Source organism: Crocodylus siamensis, chromosome 5 (genome assembly GCF_052110815.1).
Source record: "Crocodylus siamensis isolate JL-2025a chromosome 5, ASM5211081v1, whole genome shotgun sequence".
Lineage (NCBI taxonomy): Eukaryota > Metazoa > Chordata > Crocodylia > Crocodylidae > Crocodylus > Crocodylus siamensis.
In genome coordinates this window covers 268465-288920 of record NC_143399.1, presented here as the reverse complement: position 1 = coordinate 288920, position 20456 = coordinate 268465, and the positions used below count along the sequence as shown (strand labels likewise).

At 60.8% G+C, this 20456-nt stretch overlaps 1 protein-coding gene across 3 annotated transcripts; it reads left to right on the top strand.

Moving 5' to 3' along the window:
- The first annotated feature begins 217 nt into the window (after positions 1-217).
- ELOVL1 (ELOVL fatty acid elongase 1) lies at positions 218-11204 on the top strand. Of its 3 annotated transcripts, XM_090049045.1 has the most exons (10): positions 383-526; positions 936-990; positions 2813-3038; positions 7985-8047; positions 8434-8624; positions 8737-8817; positions 9115-9171; positions 9475-9580; positions 9668-9804; positions 9977-11204. In XM_090049045.1, the coding sequence occupies exons 4-10, from the start codon at positions 8002-8004 to the stop codon at positions 10220-10222; spliced, it is 864 nt and encodes a 287-aa protein (XP_089905171.1). In that variant the 5' UTR covers positions 383-526; positions 936-990; positions 2813-3038; positions 7985-8001; the 3' UTR covers positions 10223-11204. The 3 variants fall into 3 exon arrangements, with proteins under 3 accessions (XP_089905169.1, XP_089905171.1, XP_089905170.1); XM_090049044.1 differs by lacking the exon at positions 2813-3038; XM_090049043.1 differs by lacking the exons at positions 936-990; positions 2813-3038 and having other exon boundaries at positions 218-526.
- The last annotated feature ends 9252 nt before the right edge of the window (positions 11205-20456 follow it).

Genomic DNA, 20456 nt, shown 5'->3' with positions numbered 1-20456 from the left:
TCCCTGGGGCTCAGCGAGGGACGCCGAGGGAGGGCGATGCGGTGGGATCGGCGATGCGGGCCCCCCGGCTGGAGAAGAGAGGAGGGCAGGGCAGGGGCCTTCCACTGTCCTCCCTGGGGTGCCCTCGCCCCAGACCCGCCTGCACTGCCGGCTGGCGCCGTGCTCTGGGCACCCCCGGCTCCTGCGGCCTGGCCCTGCCTCGGGGGCAGGTCCCGCTGCACGGCGGGGGCGGGGGCAGGGGGCAGCGCCCGGGGGTGCCGGTGCCGGGGGGGCCCTGCGGCCTCCCTCGCGCTGGGCCCGGCTGCGGCGCCTCGTCCCCGCCTCCGCCCCGGCCTTGTCCAGCTGCCGCTCCTCCCCGCGGGGGCGGCCCCGCCGGCGGCGCCAATCGGCGGCACTGGGGCCCGGGCGGCGCCTTTTAACGGCGGGCGAGGCCTAGCCTGGCCCGGCACGGCACGGCACGGTCCAGCGCAGCTCAGCGGCCCGCGGCGGCGGCGGCGGCCCCAGTCCCGGCGGAGCGCAGCGGCCGGTGAGTGCGGGGGGCCCGGCCCGGGCCGGGGCGCTGTGTGTGGTGCTGCGCTGGAGCCGCCAGGCCGCGTCCTCGGGGGCTCCGGGCTCTGGTGGGGCCGGCCCGCGTGTCCACTTCCGCGATGGGCCCGGGCGGGGCCGCTGCCCTGGCTCCGCGCCGCGGCCGGGCCCTTCCCTCCGGCCCGGCCCGGCGAGTGCGGCCCTTCCCGCTGCCACGGGGCTCGGCTCCGGCTGCCGTGGGCGGAGGAGCCCGCGGGCCGGGGCCGGGGCCGGGGCGCTCGGGGCCCGTGCTGGACTTGTCCCCGGTGCCGGGGCCCGCGGCCAGGCCTTGGGGCTGCGCTCCTGCCCCCCTGCACAGGGCACCGGCCTCCTGCCCAGCGCCCAGCTCCAAGGCATCTCTTCCTCCGCAGCCTGAAGCGCCCGCGCACGGCCCGTTCCCGAGAGCCGTCCCTGCCCACAGCCCAGGTGAGCAAGCCCCGTGGCGGGTCGTGCCGGCCGTGCGGCCCCTGTCTGCGGCCCGGGGGAGGCTGGGGCGCAGGCTTCGGGGCGGCGAGGTGCATGCCAGGGTCTGCTGGGCTGAGGGCAGCATGCTCCCCTTCTGCCGCGCCCAGTGCCAGAGCCGCGTCTCCCACGCAGCCGGCATCAATGTGCCATTGAGAGATTCCTCTTCCCCCCGCCTCCTCGTGCCGGCTGGCCGTGCCAGGCCTCGCGCTGCCTTGGCACAATGTTGGCTTTGAGAGCGGGCGCGTGGAGGTGTGCGGCCTCTGCGCCTGGAGCGCTGGTGGGAGGGGGGCTCCATCACCCTGTCCGGCCGGGCAAGACGGCCTGTAGGGCAGCCAGGTGGGACCCTGGGGTGTCCTGCCTCCCGGGCAGCCCTGTGGAGAGGTCTTGGAAGAGCACTGGGCTGGCCCAGGAGCCCAAGACATGCACCTGTCTGTCTTGGGCCAGTGCCATGAGGCCACTGCAGGCGTCCAGCACCTGTGACCCCACCCAGCCCTGCCTTGCTCAGGCCAGCACGTGGCCAGGGCAAATGCCCAGGTGCCAGGGCCTGTATTGATGGGATGGGGAGGTCCCTGTGCTGGAGCGAGCCCCGATCCCAGCCAGGGGTGTGGGAAGGGGTGGTCACACCTGCTGTGCAGCAGTGCTGGGGCAAGCTGCTCCAGGGATGCTCTACACAGCTGCCTCTGCTGCCCCGCAGAAGCCAGCGTGGCTGCCGTTTGGGAAGGGGCACGGGATTCGGCTCTTGTGGGGGTGCGACGGGGTTGTGCATCTCCTGCCTGGGCAGACAAGGGTGCCGGGCAGGTCGCGCAGTGGGGGGTGCATGCCGGCAGGCCCTGCGTGGGCGGTGGCTGGCATGTGCTGCACGGCAGGGCCTGGTGCTGCATGAGCCCTGCCCACAGAGCGACTGTGCTGGCCGGAGCGTCTGATCCACCTGTCAGAGGTGGGGTGGCCACGATGCCGCAGGGCAGGGAGCGTGGGGATCCCAGAGCTGGTGCCAAGGGCTGCTGGCTGTCGGCCAGGCTCTGCAAAGCCCTGGCACAGCAGTTCTGCCTGCATGAGTCAGTTCAAGGACGGGGATTGGGAGGTTGTAGCTGAGGCTAGAGTGGTTGCCCTAATTCGCACCCCTCTCTGGGGACGGCCGTGCTCAGAGCTGTGGGCGCACTGGCGGGTGGGCAGTCCAAAGGTTCCAGCTGTGTCTAATGATTAATGGCTGGAGGCCAGGGATGCCTTGAAGAGATGGTCCTCCCTGCGGTGGCATGGCACTGGCGGTCTGGGTCTTGCAGGTGCTGGCCCTGCTCTGGCCATGGGCTGCTCTGTCCATGGCGGGCAGGGTGAGGTGGGCATGCCCTGCCTGGGTGGTGGAGCCCTGTGAGAGGGGCTGGACTCCTGCCATGGGTGGAGCTCTTCCTGGGCCCCCAGAGCCCGTGGGCCGTGCCCGGGCCGGGAAGCATCCAGCAGCTGCTCAGGGCTGACTCCATGCAGGTGTTACCAGTTCTACTTGCCAGGCCGGGTCCTCAGAGCTGTTCCAGCCCGGGCGTGGCTCTGCAGGCCCATTCCTGAGGAGCTGTGAGTGGTGGCTACACTGGCCATGTGCAGGCCCTGTTGGGCTGGGCAGTGCCTGCCAGCCATGCCTTCCCTGTGCTGCTGGCTCCTGGTGCCAGGGCAGGGCTGGGCCAGGCCAGCTCTCCCCTGTCTGGAAGCTGCTCTTCCCTTCCTCCACCAGCCCCGTGCCCAAAGGCTGCTGCGTTCCGCCCCCTGAGTCACTGCTGTTCTCCCTCCCATCCAGGACTGCCCTAATCCCTGGCACGCTGCTGCTGCTGACGCTGCCGTGCTCCCCTCCGCTGGGCTCGGCAGGAAGTGCCGGCTCTGACGTCTGCTCCGCTCTTCCTCTGCCCTCCTCTCCTCTCCTGCGCTGCCAGAGCCTCTGGCTGCTCCCGGCTGTCCCGGCTAGCGCCCAGCCCTGTGTAGCCGCTGCGCTGTTCCGTCCCTGCAGACGGGGCAAGGCCCCTGTAGTAAGCAAGCTGGAAGGGGCAGGGGCCACGGAAGCACCCACAGCTCCGTGCCCCCTGCAGAGGGGAGGGGAGGACGATGCCAGTTCCGGATACCTGGCCTGGGTGGGGCTGGGGCTGGGGCTGTGCTCCACACTGTCATGCTTCCCCCTATTCTGCTTCTGGGTGTCTGTCTCTGGCATGGGCTTTGGCACCATGTGTGTTCTGCCCCTGGCTCGGTCCTTTGCCCCCTGCGCTTCTCGGAGGTACCAGGCCCTGCTCTTCCCTGCAGGCTTGCGTGGGTCGTGCCAGTCCCAGATGTCCCTGCTGGTTCCTGTGCTGGGGCAGAAAGACCTTTTGAGTCCTTTGCCCTCTCTGGGTCTCCATCCAGGGGGCTGTGGGGCCAGGCAGAAGCTCCTGGCAAGGCAGGCAGCACTGCCTCTTGCCTGCAAATGGGGAAGCCTCCTTGGCACGGCAGGAAGTGACTAGGCGAATCTGCAGCAGTCAAATAGAGTCCTGGCCAGCAGGCTCCAGCCCACACTGCAACTGCACTCTGCCATGGGGCCCTCCAGGACCCTCCCCATGGCCACACAAGTGCCCTACTGGAGCACTTGGCCAGCTGTGGCTGGGGCCCTGAGCTGGCCCACAAAATCCACTGGGGAAGGCAGCAGTGGTGTAGTGTGGAGCTGAGCATGAGGTAGGGACCTGCATGGCTTGCCTGCTCTGTGGCAGCTGGGTTGGGGCACCATGGGTGTGCAGTGCACGTGCAATCTGTCTCTGATGCGTAGCTGCCCCGGCCTTGGGCTGTTAAGTTACTGGAGCTCTGCACTTCTCATCTCGGGTGGGAGAACTGGTTCTGCTGGACAGGATCCCCGTGAATGTGGTGCTGGCAGTCTCCCACCTGGGCCTGCCTGCACTGGGGCAGACCCCAGGTAGCTGTGCTGGGCTGGAGGCCACAGTGTGTCTGCCATCCTGGGAACTTGGGAGGTACGGTGCTGGAAGCTCCCAGCAGAGACTGGGTTGGGATGTCCCCAAACCCAGGGCATCAGTCTGCTGCTACAGGCAGAACTTGGCAGAGTTCGGTGTGACACCCCCCCCGGGTGGGGGTGTGGTACTCTGTGCTGGCTCCTGAGTGCAGCCCACCCTCTGCCTCGGTGGGCTGGTGCCACTGGCTCGGCCTGAGAGGCCCTGGCTGCCTACCCTGGCCGGGAACCTCACCCTGAGCCGTGGTGGTCTGCCACAGGCAGAATTGCTGTCATCTGTGCTGCCTCCCTCCCTCGCCAGCCCCAGCAGGCTGCTGTCGTGGGTGCAGGGTTACATCGGTGCTGACATGGGGCAGCTATTCTTGCATAGTACCAGGTGCCTGGGTGCTCCCTGCTGTGGGGCACGAGGTGTCATCCCCACATGCCTCTGGCTCTTGTGTGCACACCTGTCCCCTTGCTGTTCCTTGTGGGGGTCCATCACCAGCATGTCTGGGCTGAGGCTTCCTGGCTTCTGTCTGAGGCTTGACTATGGCTGAATTTCTTCATGCTTCGGGCGGTTTGCTTGGGGGGGCTCTTAGCTGCCCCTGCCTGCTTGCATGCCATGCCCTTCCCTTCCCTTCCCCTCTACCCCCAACCCACTGAGTTTTTGGGGGCAGGTCCATCTCGGCTGTCTGGGAATGCTCACTAGTGAGCCTTCCCTGAGCGGCAAGTGGCCGGGCCAAGCAGCAGTTGCTCTGAGACCACGGGGGGTGTAGGAGGAGGAGTAGGGTGCCCTGGCACCGCAGGCAGCCCCTCTGCCCCGTAGCACCAGACCTTCTCCTGCTAGGAAGCCCTTGGCACTTTGCCCTGCCCTGCTCAGGTCTGCTCCCCAGCGAGGGTTGTCTGCATGGTGCCTCATTGTATTGGTGACCATGGGGCTGGGGTGCCTGGCAGCAGGTGCATCCAGAGGTGACGGCTGGATCTGAGAGCTAGGTGCCGTAGCAGGACGTACAACTGGCTGCCTGGGCACGCCCCATCCTGGGTGCGGTGACGGTCTGATTTGCAGTCTGGGTACTCATGAGGATGGTGCCTAGTGCTGGGCTGCTGCTCTCCTGGGGCCTGGCCCCTGTCCACACCTTTTTTCTGAGGCATGAAAGCATTGCTCTGCCTGTTGCTGGGGGAGGGAAGTGTTGCCAGCCTGTGGATAACTTTGTGGGGCTTCACCAGCTCATGTGCCACAGGCCTCCGTGTCCAGATCTGCCCAGTCTGACCTGCTCCTGGGGCCAGGGGCCTCCTGGTGGCCCCTTTTGAGCCCCCTCCTTGGGGGCAGATCAGGGTCTTGGTGTTGAAGGGCCGTTCTGGGAGCCAAGGAAAGTCCGAGTGAAGCTGGACTTTGTGCTCCAGAGAACAAGTGCAAGTGGATTTTTTTTTGGTTTGGGTCTAGCAACAATGGAGCCCATGAAGGGTAGTGCCAGAATGGTGTTCTGGAAATGCCTCTGCTCTATGGTAGTTTGCGTAGCCTCAGGTTTGTAGGAGCCCTCCTTTCCCCTCACTGTTGGCTTGGCCACAGACAGGCACTGGTCAGGAAGGACTGTCAAGGCAGAAGAGCACCGTTTCCCAGCTGGACCTGGGTTGTGCTGCCCTGTTATGTGGCCAGGACCCTGCAGAGCTGTTGCATGAGGGAGTGGCCCTAGAGCTCATGTCCTGCCTAAGTGAGACGAGCTTGTCTTTGGTTGCAGCATGTCCTGTCCTGATCCAGATCTGACAGGAATCAGACCACGCTACAACCCCAAGCAGCCTTTATCTCTTGGACCTTTTTAAACCCCCTGCCTGTGCTGCTCTTGCCTTGGTGGCTGCTGCTGCTTCTCTTGCCCAAGCTTTGGTGGAGGGAATGTGAGTGAAGGCTGCGCCGAGGAGGCCTCCCTCCGAGGCAGGACAATTGGGGCCTCCCTGCGTGAGGAGCGCCCGTCTGGCTGGGCGGCTTGCAGCTGGGGCGGCAGAGGGGACCCCTGAGTCGGCACCACTGGGAGGGGGCATGTGCTGCTTGGCGGCTGTGGCGGTGATCTACCTCTTGCTGTGGTGACTTGCTGCTGTCCTGGGCCACTGGGGATAGGGGTCCAGGCACCTCCTTCCGCAGGGCTGGCAGGTCCCCTGTTGCTGGGGGATTGGAGGAAGCGTGGGGCTTGGTCTGCAGCCAGGGTCTGACAGCAGCGGGGCCTGGGTGAGAACGAAGACAAGAGCACAGCTGGGACTGGAGCCCTGCCCTGGAGCAACCTCTCCCCACCCACTGCCTGTAGGGACCCTCGTGGGCTGCTGCACAGGCCCCTCCAGGCTATGGCCATGGTTGGGGGGTGGAAGGGGATGATGGCCTGTGTGGCCCCTACCTCGAGCCCTGCAGTGGGCAGGCTTCCCTGATCCAGTGTTGTGCAGGCGTGTCCAGCAGCCACTCCCCTGGTAGTAGGCTGAGGCCTGTCCCTGGCACCTGTGGGTAGTGGACTTGGGGCCTGGCCTCCTGGGCCCACGCAGTCCCTGTCTGGCTGTGCTGTCCCTGCAGGTGCCAGGCCCTGTCCTGCATGCCGGCAGGCTGGCTCGCTCCCAGCTGGGGCCTTGCCTGCATTCCCCCTTGGCCCTGCCTGTGCCAGGCACCTGCTGGCTTCCTGGCTCTGGTCCCAGGCACGAGGGAAGGGGAGCAGGTGCCGGGTCTCCTGGGCAGAGCCCAGGGCTGCCAGCCAGAAGCTGAGTGCTGTTTCCTTTCCAGGCGTGGTGCAAACCCCCCCCCCCCCCCCCCCCCCCGTGGTGCCAGGAGGGCTAGTGGCTGTCCATGGGTAGGAGTTCATGTGGGCCTCAAGGCAGGGGCTGTGCCCCCTGCCCTTGATGGGAGAGCTGCCCAGCTGGAGCCCCTGCCCCAGGTACAGCCCTTTCACCCAGGCACTGTGGGGCTGGGGCTGGCACTGGCTCGGCCTGTGGAGGTGATGGAGGCAGCAGGTGCATGTGGGGACCAAGGTCAAGTGCAGCCCTTGGCAGGGGGCACAGGAGCTGGGCATGGCATCACGCGAGTGCTAGGCTGGGGGTGGCTGGTGACTTGGCGGTGCCTGGGGCCGTGGCTTAGAGGAACCTGCTGCTGCCTCTTCCCTAAACAGCGTGGGGACAGCTGCTCCGTCTTCTCCCCACGTGAGTGCGGACCTGGCAGGGCCCTTCTGCCCAGCCAGGGTGGAGCTACTGTGGGGGTGGCGAGGGCCATGGTGTGCTTCTGGGACCTGGTCCCAGCGGAGCTGTGGGGTGGACAAGCTGACCCCTGCAGTGCCCTCAGCCCTGCTCTCCCACCTGGTTTTTTCCCCCTCCCCGAGGGGAAGGACAGACCAGTTCTCCCACCGCTGCCTGAGAAAGCTGTTGGAACCGCCTAGGGCTGTAAGATAACAGGGGCGGAGGCGGCGGTGGGTGCGGCTCTGGTTTGTCCTGGGGGGTGCAGCCCACGGTGTGTGGGGTGGGGCTGGCAGGCACATCAGGGTGGGCTGGGGTGGCATGTCTGATGCCCTCACCTTCCCCAGTGAGTGCCTGTCCTGGGGGTGCTGCAGCTGGACTAGGGCCTGCTTCTGGGCTACACCCTGCCCTATGCAGCCCTAATCTGCCCGCATCCTGTAGGGGCCGGGGGGTCCCTGCCACCCAAGCTTCACCACTATTGGGGGGGGGGGGCTGCACTGAAATCCAGAGAGCAGGGCTGTGAGCTGGCTGCCTCTGCCCTCACTCCCATTTCCTTTTGGGGGGCCTGCTGGCAAGGGGCAGTGGGCAGGAGCTAAAACCAATGCAGATCTGGGCTGGGGCCTCCAGGTCTGAGGAGGCAGGCTGCTGGGGAGAAGCCCCCCACCTGCTGAGAGCTTGAGTGGGGGTCTGAGGCTGTGTGGCACCAGCAGCCACCATGAGCAGCACAAAGCTATAGTCGGTCGTGGGTGGGATACTGCTGCTGCCGTGAGTGCTAGGGGGGTCCTAACCCTTGTGTTCTCTCTACAGCTCTGCCACCCGCCACCATGGAGGGCATTGTGATGGCCTACCGCAACTTCATGAAGAAAGCAGGTGAGGGCTGCCCCTGCCGGGTGCATGCCCATGTCCCTCTGGGAGCTGCCTCCCCTCAGGCCCAGTCGTGTCACGGCTGCAGAACCCCCGGGTGTGTGGACTGCCCCACGTGATAGTTGACCTCTACCTATATCTGGGCAGGCCCCTAGCTCCTTCATGCTGTGTGGCACCCCTGTATGTCTGCACTGTGCCTGGGGAATGTGCATGGAGCTGGGCCAGGCCCTGCTGTGGCCTAGGGCCAGCCCCACGTGGTGTGGGGGCTCCCGTGGGAATCTCCTGCACCCCTCTGGGACCCAGGTGTCACCTGACACTGCCCTGTGCAGAGCTCAGGGCATGAGGGCTGGGCAGAGGAAGCAGCCTGGCCTCACTGCCCCACCACCCCACAGACCCACGGATTGCCGACTACCCGCTGATGGACTCGCCCTTCCTCGTGACGGGCATCCTGCTGGGCTACGTGTACTTCGTGCTGTCTCTGGGCCCCCGCATAATGGCCAGCAGGAAGCCCCTGGACCTCAAGAAGTTCATGGTGGTGTACAACTTCTTCCTGGTGGGACTCTCGTTCTACATTGTCTATGAGGTGAGGCCACAGCTCCACCGGCCCTGCCTCTCGGGGCACTGCTGCTGGTGCCCAGCCTGGGCTGACCTAGGGCCGCGGGCTGGCTGGGCCCTGACCGTTGCCCTCGTTGCAGTTCTTAATGGCGGGTTGGCTGACTGGCTACACCTGGAAGTGTGACCCTGTGGACACCTCCCAGAGCCCTCAGGCCCTTCGGGTGAGTTCTCCATGCCTGCACCGCTGCTGCTGCCACTGCCCCTACTGCTGAGCCCTACCACTCTGCTGTCTCCCCTGCACAGGAGCCGTGGGCTCTGGCAGTGCTGAAAGCTGCTGGGGCCCTGCTGGGGGGTCTCCGTGGTTGTACTGGGAGGGTTCTGACCCCAGCCTGCTGCACAGGGTATTGAGCTGGGGGGGAGGGGGCTGCCTGCAGTGGTGGTGGGGGGGACTATCCTCATGGAGGCTTGAGAGGACTGCCTGGGCCCAGGCTCCTGATGTGAGCTGTGCCCTGCTGCAGATGGTGCGTGTCGCCTGGCTCTTCGTCTTCTCCAAGTTCATCGAGCTCACGGACACGGTGAGTGTTGCTGACAGAGGTCCTTGAGCTCACCCCCTGGCCACAGTAATGAGGGGAGAATGCATTCTCTTGTGGGAGGAGGGGTCTGTAGCTGCTGCTCCTCGGGGCCAGGGGTGAGCTAGGCACTCCCTGGCAGTGGGCTCAGGCTCAGCTCCTGGTGTCGCATTGACCTTGGGAGGCCCCTCCTCGCGAGTGCTGTTTTGAGCAGGGAGGGGCAGGGCTAGGGGCACCCACATCCTGCCCCACCTGCAGCGGTGCCCCTGGCTCTGACCTATCGGCTTCTCTGTTCTGCTCTGCTTGAAGGTGATTTTTGTGGTGCGGAAGAAGAGTGAGCAGGTCACCTTCCTGCATGTCTTCCACCACTCCGTCCTGCCCTGGAGTTGGTGGTGGGGTGCACGCTTTGGTCCAGGTAAGGCCCCAAGCAGGATGGACGATGGTCCTTTTTCCCCTGTGGGCTCTGTGGCTCCCCCACTAATGTACCCTCTTGGCCTGGCAGGTGGCATGGGCTCCTTCCATGCCATGGTGAACTCCATGGTACATGTTGTCATGTACTTCTACTATGGGCTCTCAGCTGCCGGCCCTGCCTTCCAGAAGTACCTGTGGTGGAAGAAGCATATCACGGCCATTCAGCTGGTGAGTGCATGGCTCCAACCCAGTGCACCAAGGCTGGGATGCTGTGGGCACCAGCTGCAGCACAGGACTTGGGGCTGTGCCCATCTGAGCTGCTGCCAGTGGTGGCCCTGGGTACTGGTGTGGGGGCACTGTCTGCAGCTGTGAGTGACCCTCCCCCATGCTCTGCCCACAGCTGCAGTTTGTGGTCGTCTCCATCCACATCTCGCAGTACTACTTCATGCCTGGCTGCAGCTACCAATTCCCTATCTTCATCCACCTCATCTGGATCTATGGGACCATCTTCTTCATCCTCTTCTCCAACTTCTGGTACCAGTCGTACACTAAGGGCAAGCGGCTGCCCAAGAGGGCTGAGCTGGCTCCCCTGCAGAATGGTGCTACTAGCAGCCTCCATGCCAATGGCAAGGTCAAGGCCAACTAGAGGGCACGGTCCTCCCAGAGCCCATGAGTGCCCCGGGGTGGAGGCCGCTGGGACCTGTCCCTTGCTCCTGGGCATCATTTGCCAAACCAAGTGCCTATAGACTGTCCCCCACGGCCCTGGGCCTGGGCCCGCCTGCACTTCTGTCTGCCCCCTGCTCGGCATCGCCCCAGGCCACGGTCTCCTACCCCACTGGGAACAGATGAGCCATGGTCTCTATTCCCCATGGGGCTCCTGCCTCACTCGTGTCTCTGAAGAAACCTCCCCAAGTGCCTGTGACCACCCCTTGCATCAGGGCCCCTCCCTTCCACCTAGGACCAAACCTGGGCCTAGCCCTGCATCTCCCCAGGCCCCTGCAGGTGTCCATGCTGCCTGTCACCCACCACTGCGGCCTGTGGGAATAAGGAATGGGGCTGGCAGCTGCTCCCCCTGCCCTGCTCTACTCCACCACAGTGCTCTGGGTGGCAGCTGTAGATAGTACCTTTCCCCTGAGCTCGGGCCATGCCTGCCCCATGCAGGGCACCCTGCAGAGGTGCACACTCCCTGCCCGCCCTATTCCCCCCACCCCAGGCTGTTCTGCTGCTGCAGGGACTTCCACTGCCGTGCTGGCCCTGGCACCTGGTGGGATGTGGCCCTGGGTCCTGCTCTAGCTCAGAGCAGAGCAGAGCAGAGCAGCTGCGCTCCTGCCTCAACTCCTACACAGCTGGAGCTGGAGCAATAATCCCCTGTGGTGGCTCTGGGTAGCCAGGGGCAGGCACTAGCCTATGGCTCTGCTCCCACAGGGAAGAGCATGGCTGACTCCCGCTCCAGCCTGGCCCAGGCTCCCTGGTGCTGCCCGTCTCCTCTGTGCCTTGTCCATCTGGTGCCTGGTGCCAGTGTCTGGGGCCCAGTGCTCGTCCCCAGCTCCTTGTAGCTGAAGGCTGGGGGAGGGAGCACGGCTGCGCTGCTCTTGTATCATCAGAAATAAACAGACAGACCAACTGGCTCCACCCATGGTCCTTCCTGCCCTTGCTGGCCAAGGCCTGGTCCAGTCTAAGCCTCTCCCTTTTCCTGTGGGCTGGGCAGGACACTGTCTGCCCTTGCTGGGCCAGGCTTAAGTGCTGGGGGGAGGGAGCCCTACTTAAAGGCAGCAGCAGCAGCAGGGCAGGGGCCACTCCTGTTCCTCGGCTGGGGGCCAGGGCTGCAGTGCCTGAGTCAGTGCAGGGGAGGGCTGTGCAGGCAGTGCAAACAGCCCCCAGCCTGGCCCTCCTCTCTTCTAGCACCGGGGTGGGAGGGAGCAGGGGCCTGTACTGGCTCAGCTGCTTGGCCCTTTCACTCCACTCTAGGCTGCAGCCAGTCCAGGCCAGGGGCCAGCTGCTGCCACCCTGCAGCAGGGAGGCTTTTCCATGCAGCAGGGCCCAGGTGCAGCAGCAGTGTCCTATGGTTCAGATCCAGGGCAGCAGGAGCAAACTTGTTGGAGGGGGAGTACAGAACCAGCCATCGCTAGAATGATTTGTCCCATTTGTCGCTGTCGTTGTTGTCTGCACTCCTAGGGCATGAGGTGATGGTCCTGGTTCTGGTTAAGAGTTGTTGATAGATCTGTCCTTCGGGACCGGGTCCAGTTCCTTTCGAACCCCAGCTGTGCTCTCCACCTCCCCTGGCCACAAGTTCCACATGTTCACTGGCGTCTCCTGCTAGGTTTAAATCTGTCACCTGTTCACTGCAGTTGGTAGCCCCTGGGTCAATTGTTCAGGGATATGATGACCAGCAGATCCCCATTCGCTGTGCTCATGGCATGCAGGATATTAGACCCCTCTCTGATCCCACTTCATCTTCTGGCCACACAAAGGATACCCAGCCCTCGTGTCCTCCTGATTTAGCCCAGTTGCTCTTCTCTGCCCCTTTTCTAATTCTCAGTCCTTTCAAAGCTGTGGGAGCAGAATTGCAGGTGGACCCAAACCACAGGTGCCCCAGGTATCTGCATCACAGTGGGGAGCTGTTCCCCCACTTTCAGTTTCTGCAGATGCCCAGCACTACGGCGGCTTTTCCTGCATGCCGCTCCGAGCTGAGAATCGGCTGCAGGGCCTGTGCTCTCCTGAGTGGCAGCGGCACGGTAGGCAGAGGCCTGAGCTTACCGGGCCCTGACAGAAGGCTTGAATAAAGCCTTGATCAGAGGTCAGGAAAACAGCTCTTACGATGACAGGCTGAGAGCCATGGGACTCTTTAGCCTGGAAAAGCGCAGGCTCAGGGGTGATCTGCTGGCCACCTATAAGTTTATCAGGGGTGACCACCAGGATCTGGGGGAACGTCTGTTCACCAGAGCGCCCCGAGGGATGACGAGGTCAAACGGTCACAAACTCCTGCAAGACTGTTTCAGGCTGGACATAAGGAAGAATTTCTTTACTGTCCAAGCCCCCAAGGTCTGGAACAGTCTGCCAGCGGAGGTGGTTCAAGCACCTACATTGAACACCTTCAAGAGTAAATTGGATGCTTATCTTGCTGGGATTCTATGACCCCAGCTAACTTCCTGCCCTTTGGGCAGGGGGCTGGACTCGATGATCTCCTGAGGTCCCTTCCCGCCCTAATGTCTATGAAAAAAATCTATGGAAAAAAGCAGGGGATCTGGGACCCAGCCACCTACTACTGACCTGCCCCCTGGGAGCGTGACCTTGGAGCCTGCCCCCTGCTCTAGGCAGGCAGGGCCCAAGCCAAGCCCCTGCTTCAGGTGCTTGTCTAAGCTGGGGTCACCAGGATCCAACCCGTGGGGCACCCCCAGTCTGTGGTGGCCCTGGCTCGGAGGTGATGCACATGGCCAAGCCAGGCCAACCTTGTGCTCAGAGCCCGGGATGTCACGTGGTGCATGTCCTGGCTGGTGTGGGAAGGTGATGGGGAAGGGCTGTGAACTGGCTCCTGCCTCCTCCCCCAGTACCCCACACCCAGCCCACGGTGCCAGAGGCTTGTAACACCCCTGAGCCCACCAAAGCACAAGCACCAGCAGCAGCTACTCTGCCCAGCTCAGGGTCATGTGCCCCAGCCCCACCACCCCCGGGCTGTGGTAGGTAGACCAGAAGGGGTAGCAGGGTCCGTGCCTGTGCCCTTCCTGACCCAGGCTGAATCCCAGCAGGAGTGTCGGTGCCCAGCACCTTCCTCGGGGAAACAGTCAAGCCAGCGTTTGGGGGGTGCAAAGGACAGCACAGATACGACCACTCCTCCTCCCTCCCGTGTTAATAATTAATCTTTAGTTAGTTATTCACTCAGGGGGTACTCCTTGCCAGCTGCTGCTCATCACCCTGCTGCAATCCCCTCATCACTGTGCAGTGTGACATGCAGCAGTACTGAGCAGCACAGCCCTGCCCCTGCCCTTAGGCGGATGACCCATGTCAGGCCCCGGGCCACGCCTGGGCCTTGCTGCTTGACTGGTGCCTGTGGCCGCCTCCACACCTTGTAGAGAAGCAGCTCCTGGGCTCCCAGTGGCGGCTGCTGCTGGCGGCCCCTCTGAGCTGCACCCGTGCTGCGGGGGCTGTTGGGCCCTGCAGCTGGCTGCTCACCGCAGCTCCCATGCTGCTCTGCCCTGGCTATGTCCTCGCACCTGTCCCAGGCCCTGTAGTGTCCATGCTGTGCTGCCCACCGCCCCTGCTGCTGCATGCGGAGACTCACTGCTGCCTAGGACAGCCTGGCTCAGCTAGGCCCAGCCCAATGTTGGCACCTGGCCCCATGTCTCCTGGCCAGGGCAGCACTGTGAGGCCCTTTCCAGAGACGTGCAGTTATACTGCAGTCAGCTTGGCTGCAGGGGTGTCCTCTGCCCTGCTCCCTTCCTGAGCCCACCCAGGAAGAGCAGGGCAGTGGGAGGGTGGCAGGGGATGCTTGAACCGGCCACTGCTGCCCAGGGAGCCCATGGCTCCTGGTGCTCAGAGATGGGCCTGAGCACACAACCTCTCACCCCTCCAGCAAGGGACTGAGGCAACCCCATGGTCCTGCTCCTGCTCTGCAGCCCAACACCCCCCAGGCAGCACCCACCCACCATACCCTATGTGCACTGCTGCCCTGGGCTGCTGGGGCACCTCAGAGCCCTGGCAGGGCCTTGGCTTCGGATCTTTGAAAACTCCTGGCGCTCTGGTGTGGTGCTCGAAGACTGGAAGAAGGCCAATGTGGTGCCGATCTTCAAGAAAGGGAGGAGAGTGGATCCAGCTAACTACAGGCCCATTAGCCTGACTTCTATCCTGGGGAAGATCTTAGAAAAGTTTATTAAGGAGGCCATCCTTGAGGGACTGGCCCAGGCTAACATCCTAAGGGGCAGCCAGCACGGGTTTGTTGCGGGCAGGTCGTGTTTGACCAATCTCATTTCCTCCTATGACCAGGTGACCTATCACCTGGACAAGGGAGAAGAGATTGATGTCATATATCTTGACTTCAGAAAAGCTTTTGATCTGGTATCCCATGATCACCTCTTGGCCAAACTGACCAGTTGTGGCCTTGGCTCCACTACAATCCGCTGGCTGGGAAATTGGCTCCGTGGTCGGACCCAGAGGGTTGTGATTGATGGCAGTCACTCATCGTGGTGCCCTGTAACCAGTGGGGTCCCTCAAGGCTCTGTCCTGGGACCCATCCTGTTCAACATCTTCATTAATGATGTGGACATTGGAGTTAGGAGTGGACTGGCCAAGTTCGCCGATGACACCAAACTTTGGGGCAAAGCATCCACGCCAGAAGATAGGCGGGTGAGGCGGGTGATCCAGGCTGACCTGGACAAGCTCAAATGGGCAGACGAGAACCTGATGGTGTTTAACACCAAAAAATGCAAGGTTCTCCACCTTGGGAGGAAAAACCTGCAGCACCCTTATAGGCTCGGTAGTGCTACATTGGTTAGCACTACAGAAGAAAAAGACTTGGGGGTCATCATTGACCACAAGATGAACATGAGCCTGAAATGCGATGCTGCGGCTAGTAAAGCGACCAAAATGCTGGCGTGCATCCATAGATGCTTCTCGAGCAAATCCCGGGACGTCATTCTCCCCTTGTACTCGGCCTCGGTGAGGCCGCAGCTGGAGTACTGCATCCAGTTTTGGGCTCCACAATTCAAAAAGGATGTGGAGAAGCTTGAGAGAGTCCAGAGGAGAGCCACGCGCATGATCAGAGATCAGGAAAACAGAGCTTACGATGACAGGCTGAGAGCCATGGGACTCTCTAGCCTGGAAAAGCGCAGGCTCAGGGGTGATCTGATGGCCACCTATAAGAAGTTTATCAGGGGTGACCACCAGGATCTGGAGGAACGTCTGTTCATCAGAGTGCCCCAAGGGATGACAAGGTCGAATGGTCACAAACTCCTGCAAGACCATTTCAGGCTGGACATAAGGAAGAATTTCTTTCCTGTCCGAGCCCCCAAGGTCTGGAACAGTCCGCCAGCGGAGGTGGTTCAAGCACCTACATTGAACACCTTCAAGAGTAAATTGGATGCTTATCTTGCTGGGATCCTATGACCCCAGCTGACTTCCTGTCCTTTGGGCAGGGGGCTGGACTCGATCTCCCAAGGTCCCTTCCAGCCCTAATGTCTATGAAATCTATGAAGAGGTGATCATAGGATACCAGATCAAAGGCTTTTTTGAAGTCAAGATATATGGCATGAATCTCTTCGCCCTTGTCCAGGTGATAAGTCACCTGGTCGTAGAAGGAAATGAGATTGGTCAAGCAAGACCTACCCGCAACAAACCCGTGCTGGCTATCCCTTAGGATGTTGGTGTCGGCCAGTCCATTAAGGATGGCCTCTTTAATAAACTTTTCTAAGATCTTCCCCGAGATAGAAGTCAGGCTGATAGGCCTATAGTTAGCCGGATCCACTTTCCTCCCTTTCTTGAAGATAGGCACCACATTGACCTCCTTCCAGTCTTCAGGCACTACACCAGAGCACCAGGAGCTCTCGAAGATCCGTGCTAGGAGCTGGGCTATGACGCTTGCCAGCTCCTTGAGTACTCTGGAGTGTAGGTTGTCAGGGCCAGCTGACTTGAAGGTATCCAGCTTCTCAAGATGTTTCTTCACAAGGTCAGCATTTATGGAGGGCAGGGGATCTCCCTCACCCAGACCTCCCTGTCCTGTAGTGGACATGGGCATCCCATGGGACTGATGAAAGACCGACGCAAAGCACCCATTTAATAGGTTGGCTTTTTCCTGGGGGTCAGTTGTCCCATCTGGTTCAGCAGGGGTCCAGTGTTGCCCTTGCTTTTCCTCCAGCTCCCTGCATATATGAAAAAGGACTTTTTATTGTCCTTGATGCTCAAAGGTGGTTGGAGTTCAGTTGCAGCCTTGGCTTTCCTAGTTCGCTCCCTGTAGGGCCGGACCAGTGCAGAATAATTCTCCTTGGAGGTGAATCCCATCCTCCATCCTTTGTAGGCCTTTCCTTTTAGCCTCAGGAGGTCTGCTAGGTCCCTGGAGAGCCAGGGGGGCTGCTGTGCCCTCTTGCTGCCTTTCCTGTGAGATGGAATAGACTTAGCTTGTGCACTGAGGATCGCTCCCTTGGGAGTTCAAGAAGAGTGGTTGCTCCTCATCTCCCTGGGGTCATGGTCCCTTAGGGCCTCACTGACAAGCTTCCTGAGCTTGTCAAAGTTGGCTTGTCTGAAGTCAAGGACTTCTGTGTTGCTGACTGACTTGCCAGCTTTACGGCAGATGGTGAAGGTGATCAGCTCGTGGTTGCTGTCACCCAGCTTCCCATCGATCACTAGGTCACCGATTAGGTCGTCCCCTGTAGCCAGTACCAGGTTGAGCAGTGCTTTGCCTCTTGTTGGCCCATAGACTTCTTGAGTCAGGTAGAGGTCATCCACGCACGAGAGAAAGCTTTGCGACCGCTTGGATTTTGCTGAGTGATCCTCCCACAAGATGTCTGGGTAATTGAAGTCACCCATGACAACCATGGTCCTGGAGCATGTGGCCTCAGCCAGCTCCCAGGCAAACTCCTGGTTAAGCTCAGGACTTTGGGTAGGAGGTCTGTAGTAGACTCCCACTGTTGTGTCCCCTGTGCCGTGTTCCCCATGGATTTTAACCCAGAGGGTCTCCAGTCATCCACCCTGGGTCGCCAAGATCAGCTTGCAGGGACACGTAGCTTTCCTTAACACACAGCTACACCCCTGCCTGGCCAATTGTAGCCTTGGGTCCCCCATGATCCGCTGGCTGGGAAATTGGCTCCGTGGTCGGACCCAGAGGGTAGTAATTGATGTAAGTCAATCATCATAGTGCCCTGTGACCAGTGGGGTCCCCCAAGGCGCTGTCCTTGGACTCATATTGTTCAACATCTTCATTAATGATGTGGACGTTGGAGTCAGAAGTGGACTGGCCAAGTTTGCTGATGACATCAAACTCTGGGGCAAAGCATCCACACCAGAAGACAGGTGGGTGATCCAGGCTGACCTGGAAAGGCTCAGCAAATGGGTGGACAAGAACCTGATAGTGTTTAACACGAAAAAATGCAAGGTTCTCCACCTTGAGAGGAAAAACCTGCAGCACCCTTATAGGCTCGGCAGTGCTACGCTGGCTAGCACTATGGAAGAAAGGGACTGGGGGGTCATCATTGACCACAAGATGAACATGAGCCTGCAATGCGATGGTACAGCTAATAAAGCAACCAAGATGCTGGCTTGCATCCATAGATGCTTCTCAAGCAAATCCCGGGACGTCATTCTCCCCTTGTACTCGGCCTTGGTGAGGCCGCAGCTGGAGTACTGCGTCCAGTTTTGGGCCCCATAATTCAAAAAGGACATGGAGAAGCTTGAGAGAGTCCAGAGGAGAGCCACGCGCATGATCAGAGATCAGGAAAACAGAGCTTACGATGACAGGTTGAGAGTCATGGGGCTCTTTAGCCTGGAAAAGTGCAGGCTCAGGTGATCTGGTGGCCACCTATAAATTTATCAGGGGTGACCACCAGGATCTGGGGGAGCGTTTGTTCAGAGTGCCCCAAGGGATAACAAGGCCAAATGGTCATAGACTACTTCAAGACCATTCCAGGCTGGACATAAGGAAGAACTTCTTTACTGTCCAAGCCCCCAAGATCTGGAACAGCCTGCCATCAGAGGTGGTTCAAGTACCTACATTGAACACCTTCAAGAGAAAACTGGATGCTTATCTTGCTGGGATCCTGTGATCCCAGCTGACTTCCTGCCCTTTGGGCAGGGGGCTGGACTCCATCTTCCGAGGTTCCTTCCGGCTCCAATATCTAGGAAATCTATGAATGCATGGACAGAGGCAGGTGTTGCAGCTGCTATGCTTCACTGCCTCCCCACCCCTGCCCTTTGCTGCCCTGCAGCACTGGGGGCAGCAGACATGCAGGCAGGACAGGGACTCACTGCTGTGGGGCCACAAGGAACTAGCCCACTGCTAGAGCCCTGCTGCCACAGGCTGGGCTCATGCTATGGCCCCTGGCCAGCCCGTCATGGCCCACCTTGAGCCTCAGTAGGTGGCGGGCAGCAGTGGCTGTAGGGCCTGACATCCAGCCTTGCACAGAGCCCAGGGCTGGAGCAGTCAAGGGAGAAGCACCATGGCACCATGTGCACAACATCAATCCTGCCTGGGGCCCTACCCCAGCAGAGACAAGCCTCAGCCCCATGCAGCCCTTACTATACAGGGGTGGGAGCCCACTGCAGCAGGGCACATGCCAGCCACTGCCCCTGGCTCAGGTGCAGTGGAGGGCTGTGATTCTTCCCCCAGGCTGGTCTCTCTCCTCCCTTGTAGAGATCCTTATGCTGCAGTAATATACCCTCTTGCTCAGGGCAGGGCTGGGGGCACCTGCCTGGCTGCCATTCCCATGGAAGTGAGGTACTCTTGCATAGATGAGGGGCACGAGGGACTGCAGTTGAAGCCCCTCAGGCCTGGGAAAACCTGTAACAAGCACAGTTGGGAGCAGGCTCAAGTCAGCGGTTCTCAGTCTTTCCTGCCCGAGGACTTTGGAGACACTAGCTCTGAGCTGCCTTGTTGTTGAACTACTGGAAAATGGCAGTAATTCCTCTGCTGCAAGGACTGCATGAGGCCACAGCAGTGCAGGATCTTTGCATCACTCTGGCTTCTAGTGTGAAACCTCTGGTTTAGCTCATGAAGCGTGTTTGGTCCCCTAAGTGCTAACACAGCAGGATACCCTGTCACAACCATTGCCAGAATCCAAACCCCGAGATGGGGAAGGCAGGCCAGCACCTGGATACTAGATTTTGAAAAGGTTGATTTAACTCCTTGTGCCAGGTGAACAGGGGGAAGGCAGACTGAAGGGTAAGGGCACGGTACTGGAAACCCAACAAGAAATGGTCCCACCACAAAGGAGGCACAAGAATGGCAAGAGACTAATGTGGCTGCACACAGAGCTTTGAGGATGCCTGGAGTCCAAAAAAGAAAGCAACAGGCAGTGGCAGAATGGGTAGGCCACCAAGGACACACACCAGGAAACATCAAGAACCTGCAGGACAAAGTCAGGAAGGCAAAGCTGAGGAACAAGCTGCCCCTGGTGAGGAATGATAAAAGACAAGAAGAGCGTCTATAGCCTGAACACAAGTCAGCCAGAAAAGAAGGATGAAGAAGCTGTGGTTCCTCTGTAAACAGCAGCTACTTTTGCCTCGATCATCACAAAAGAAAATCAAGCTGCAGCCAGACATCTAAACTAGGATGATTTGGGTGAGGAAGGGGACAAGCGGGGGGGACAAAGTGAGAGACACAGTTGGGGCTTCTGGTGGTTCTGAAAGAGTTCAAGTCAGGGCCAGAGGAGCTTCATCCCAGGGGCCTGAAGGAACTCTTGGGGCCCTTGGCAGTGATGTATAGGAAGTCCTAGGAGACTGACCTTTTCCCGTCCTCTGGTACCTGGCCCACGTTGCACACCTCTTTAAAATGATGAAGGAGCTGGGGACCTACAGGTCAGTTAGCCTCACCTCGGTACCTGAGGGTTACTGGAGAAGATCCCAAGGAAGGCCATTCGCAAGCACCTGGAGGACAAAGGGCTGATCACAAGCCACCAGCAGGAATTCCTGAAAAACAAACCTGATCTCCCCCTTTGACCAAGTAACTACTTGGGTGGATGCAGGGAATGCAGTGGAATGGACATTAAAAAGTCAGACAAGGAGAAGCTGTGGGAGCTGGGCATGCTCAACTTCTGGAAAAGGCACTGACGAGGGGACATGACAAGTGTTCAAATATTTGAAGGGCTGCCAGAGGACTGAAAGCCCCTTCTCTCTCTTGCTGCAGAGGAGGGGATGGACCAATGGCATGAAGCTGCAAAGTAGGCTTAGAGGAAGCATCA

Coding starts and splice junctions, on each gene's coding strand:
- ELOVL1 (XM_090049043.1), top strand. CDS start 8,002: ATGGAGGGCATTGTGATGGCCTACCGCAACTTCATGAAGAAAGCAG. Junction 8,048..8,433: donor CAACTTCATGAAGAAAGCAG/GTGAGGGCTGCC, acceptor ACCACCCCACAG/ACCCACGGATTGCCGACTAC. Junction 9,581..9,667: donor GGGTGCACGCTTTGGTCCAG/GTAAGGCCCCAA, acceptor TTGGCCTGGCAG/GTGGCATGGGCTCCTTCCAT.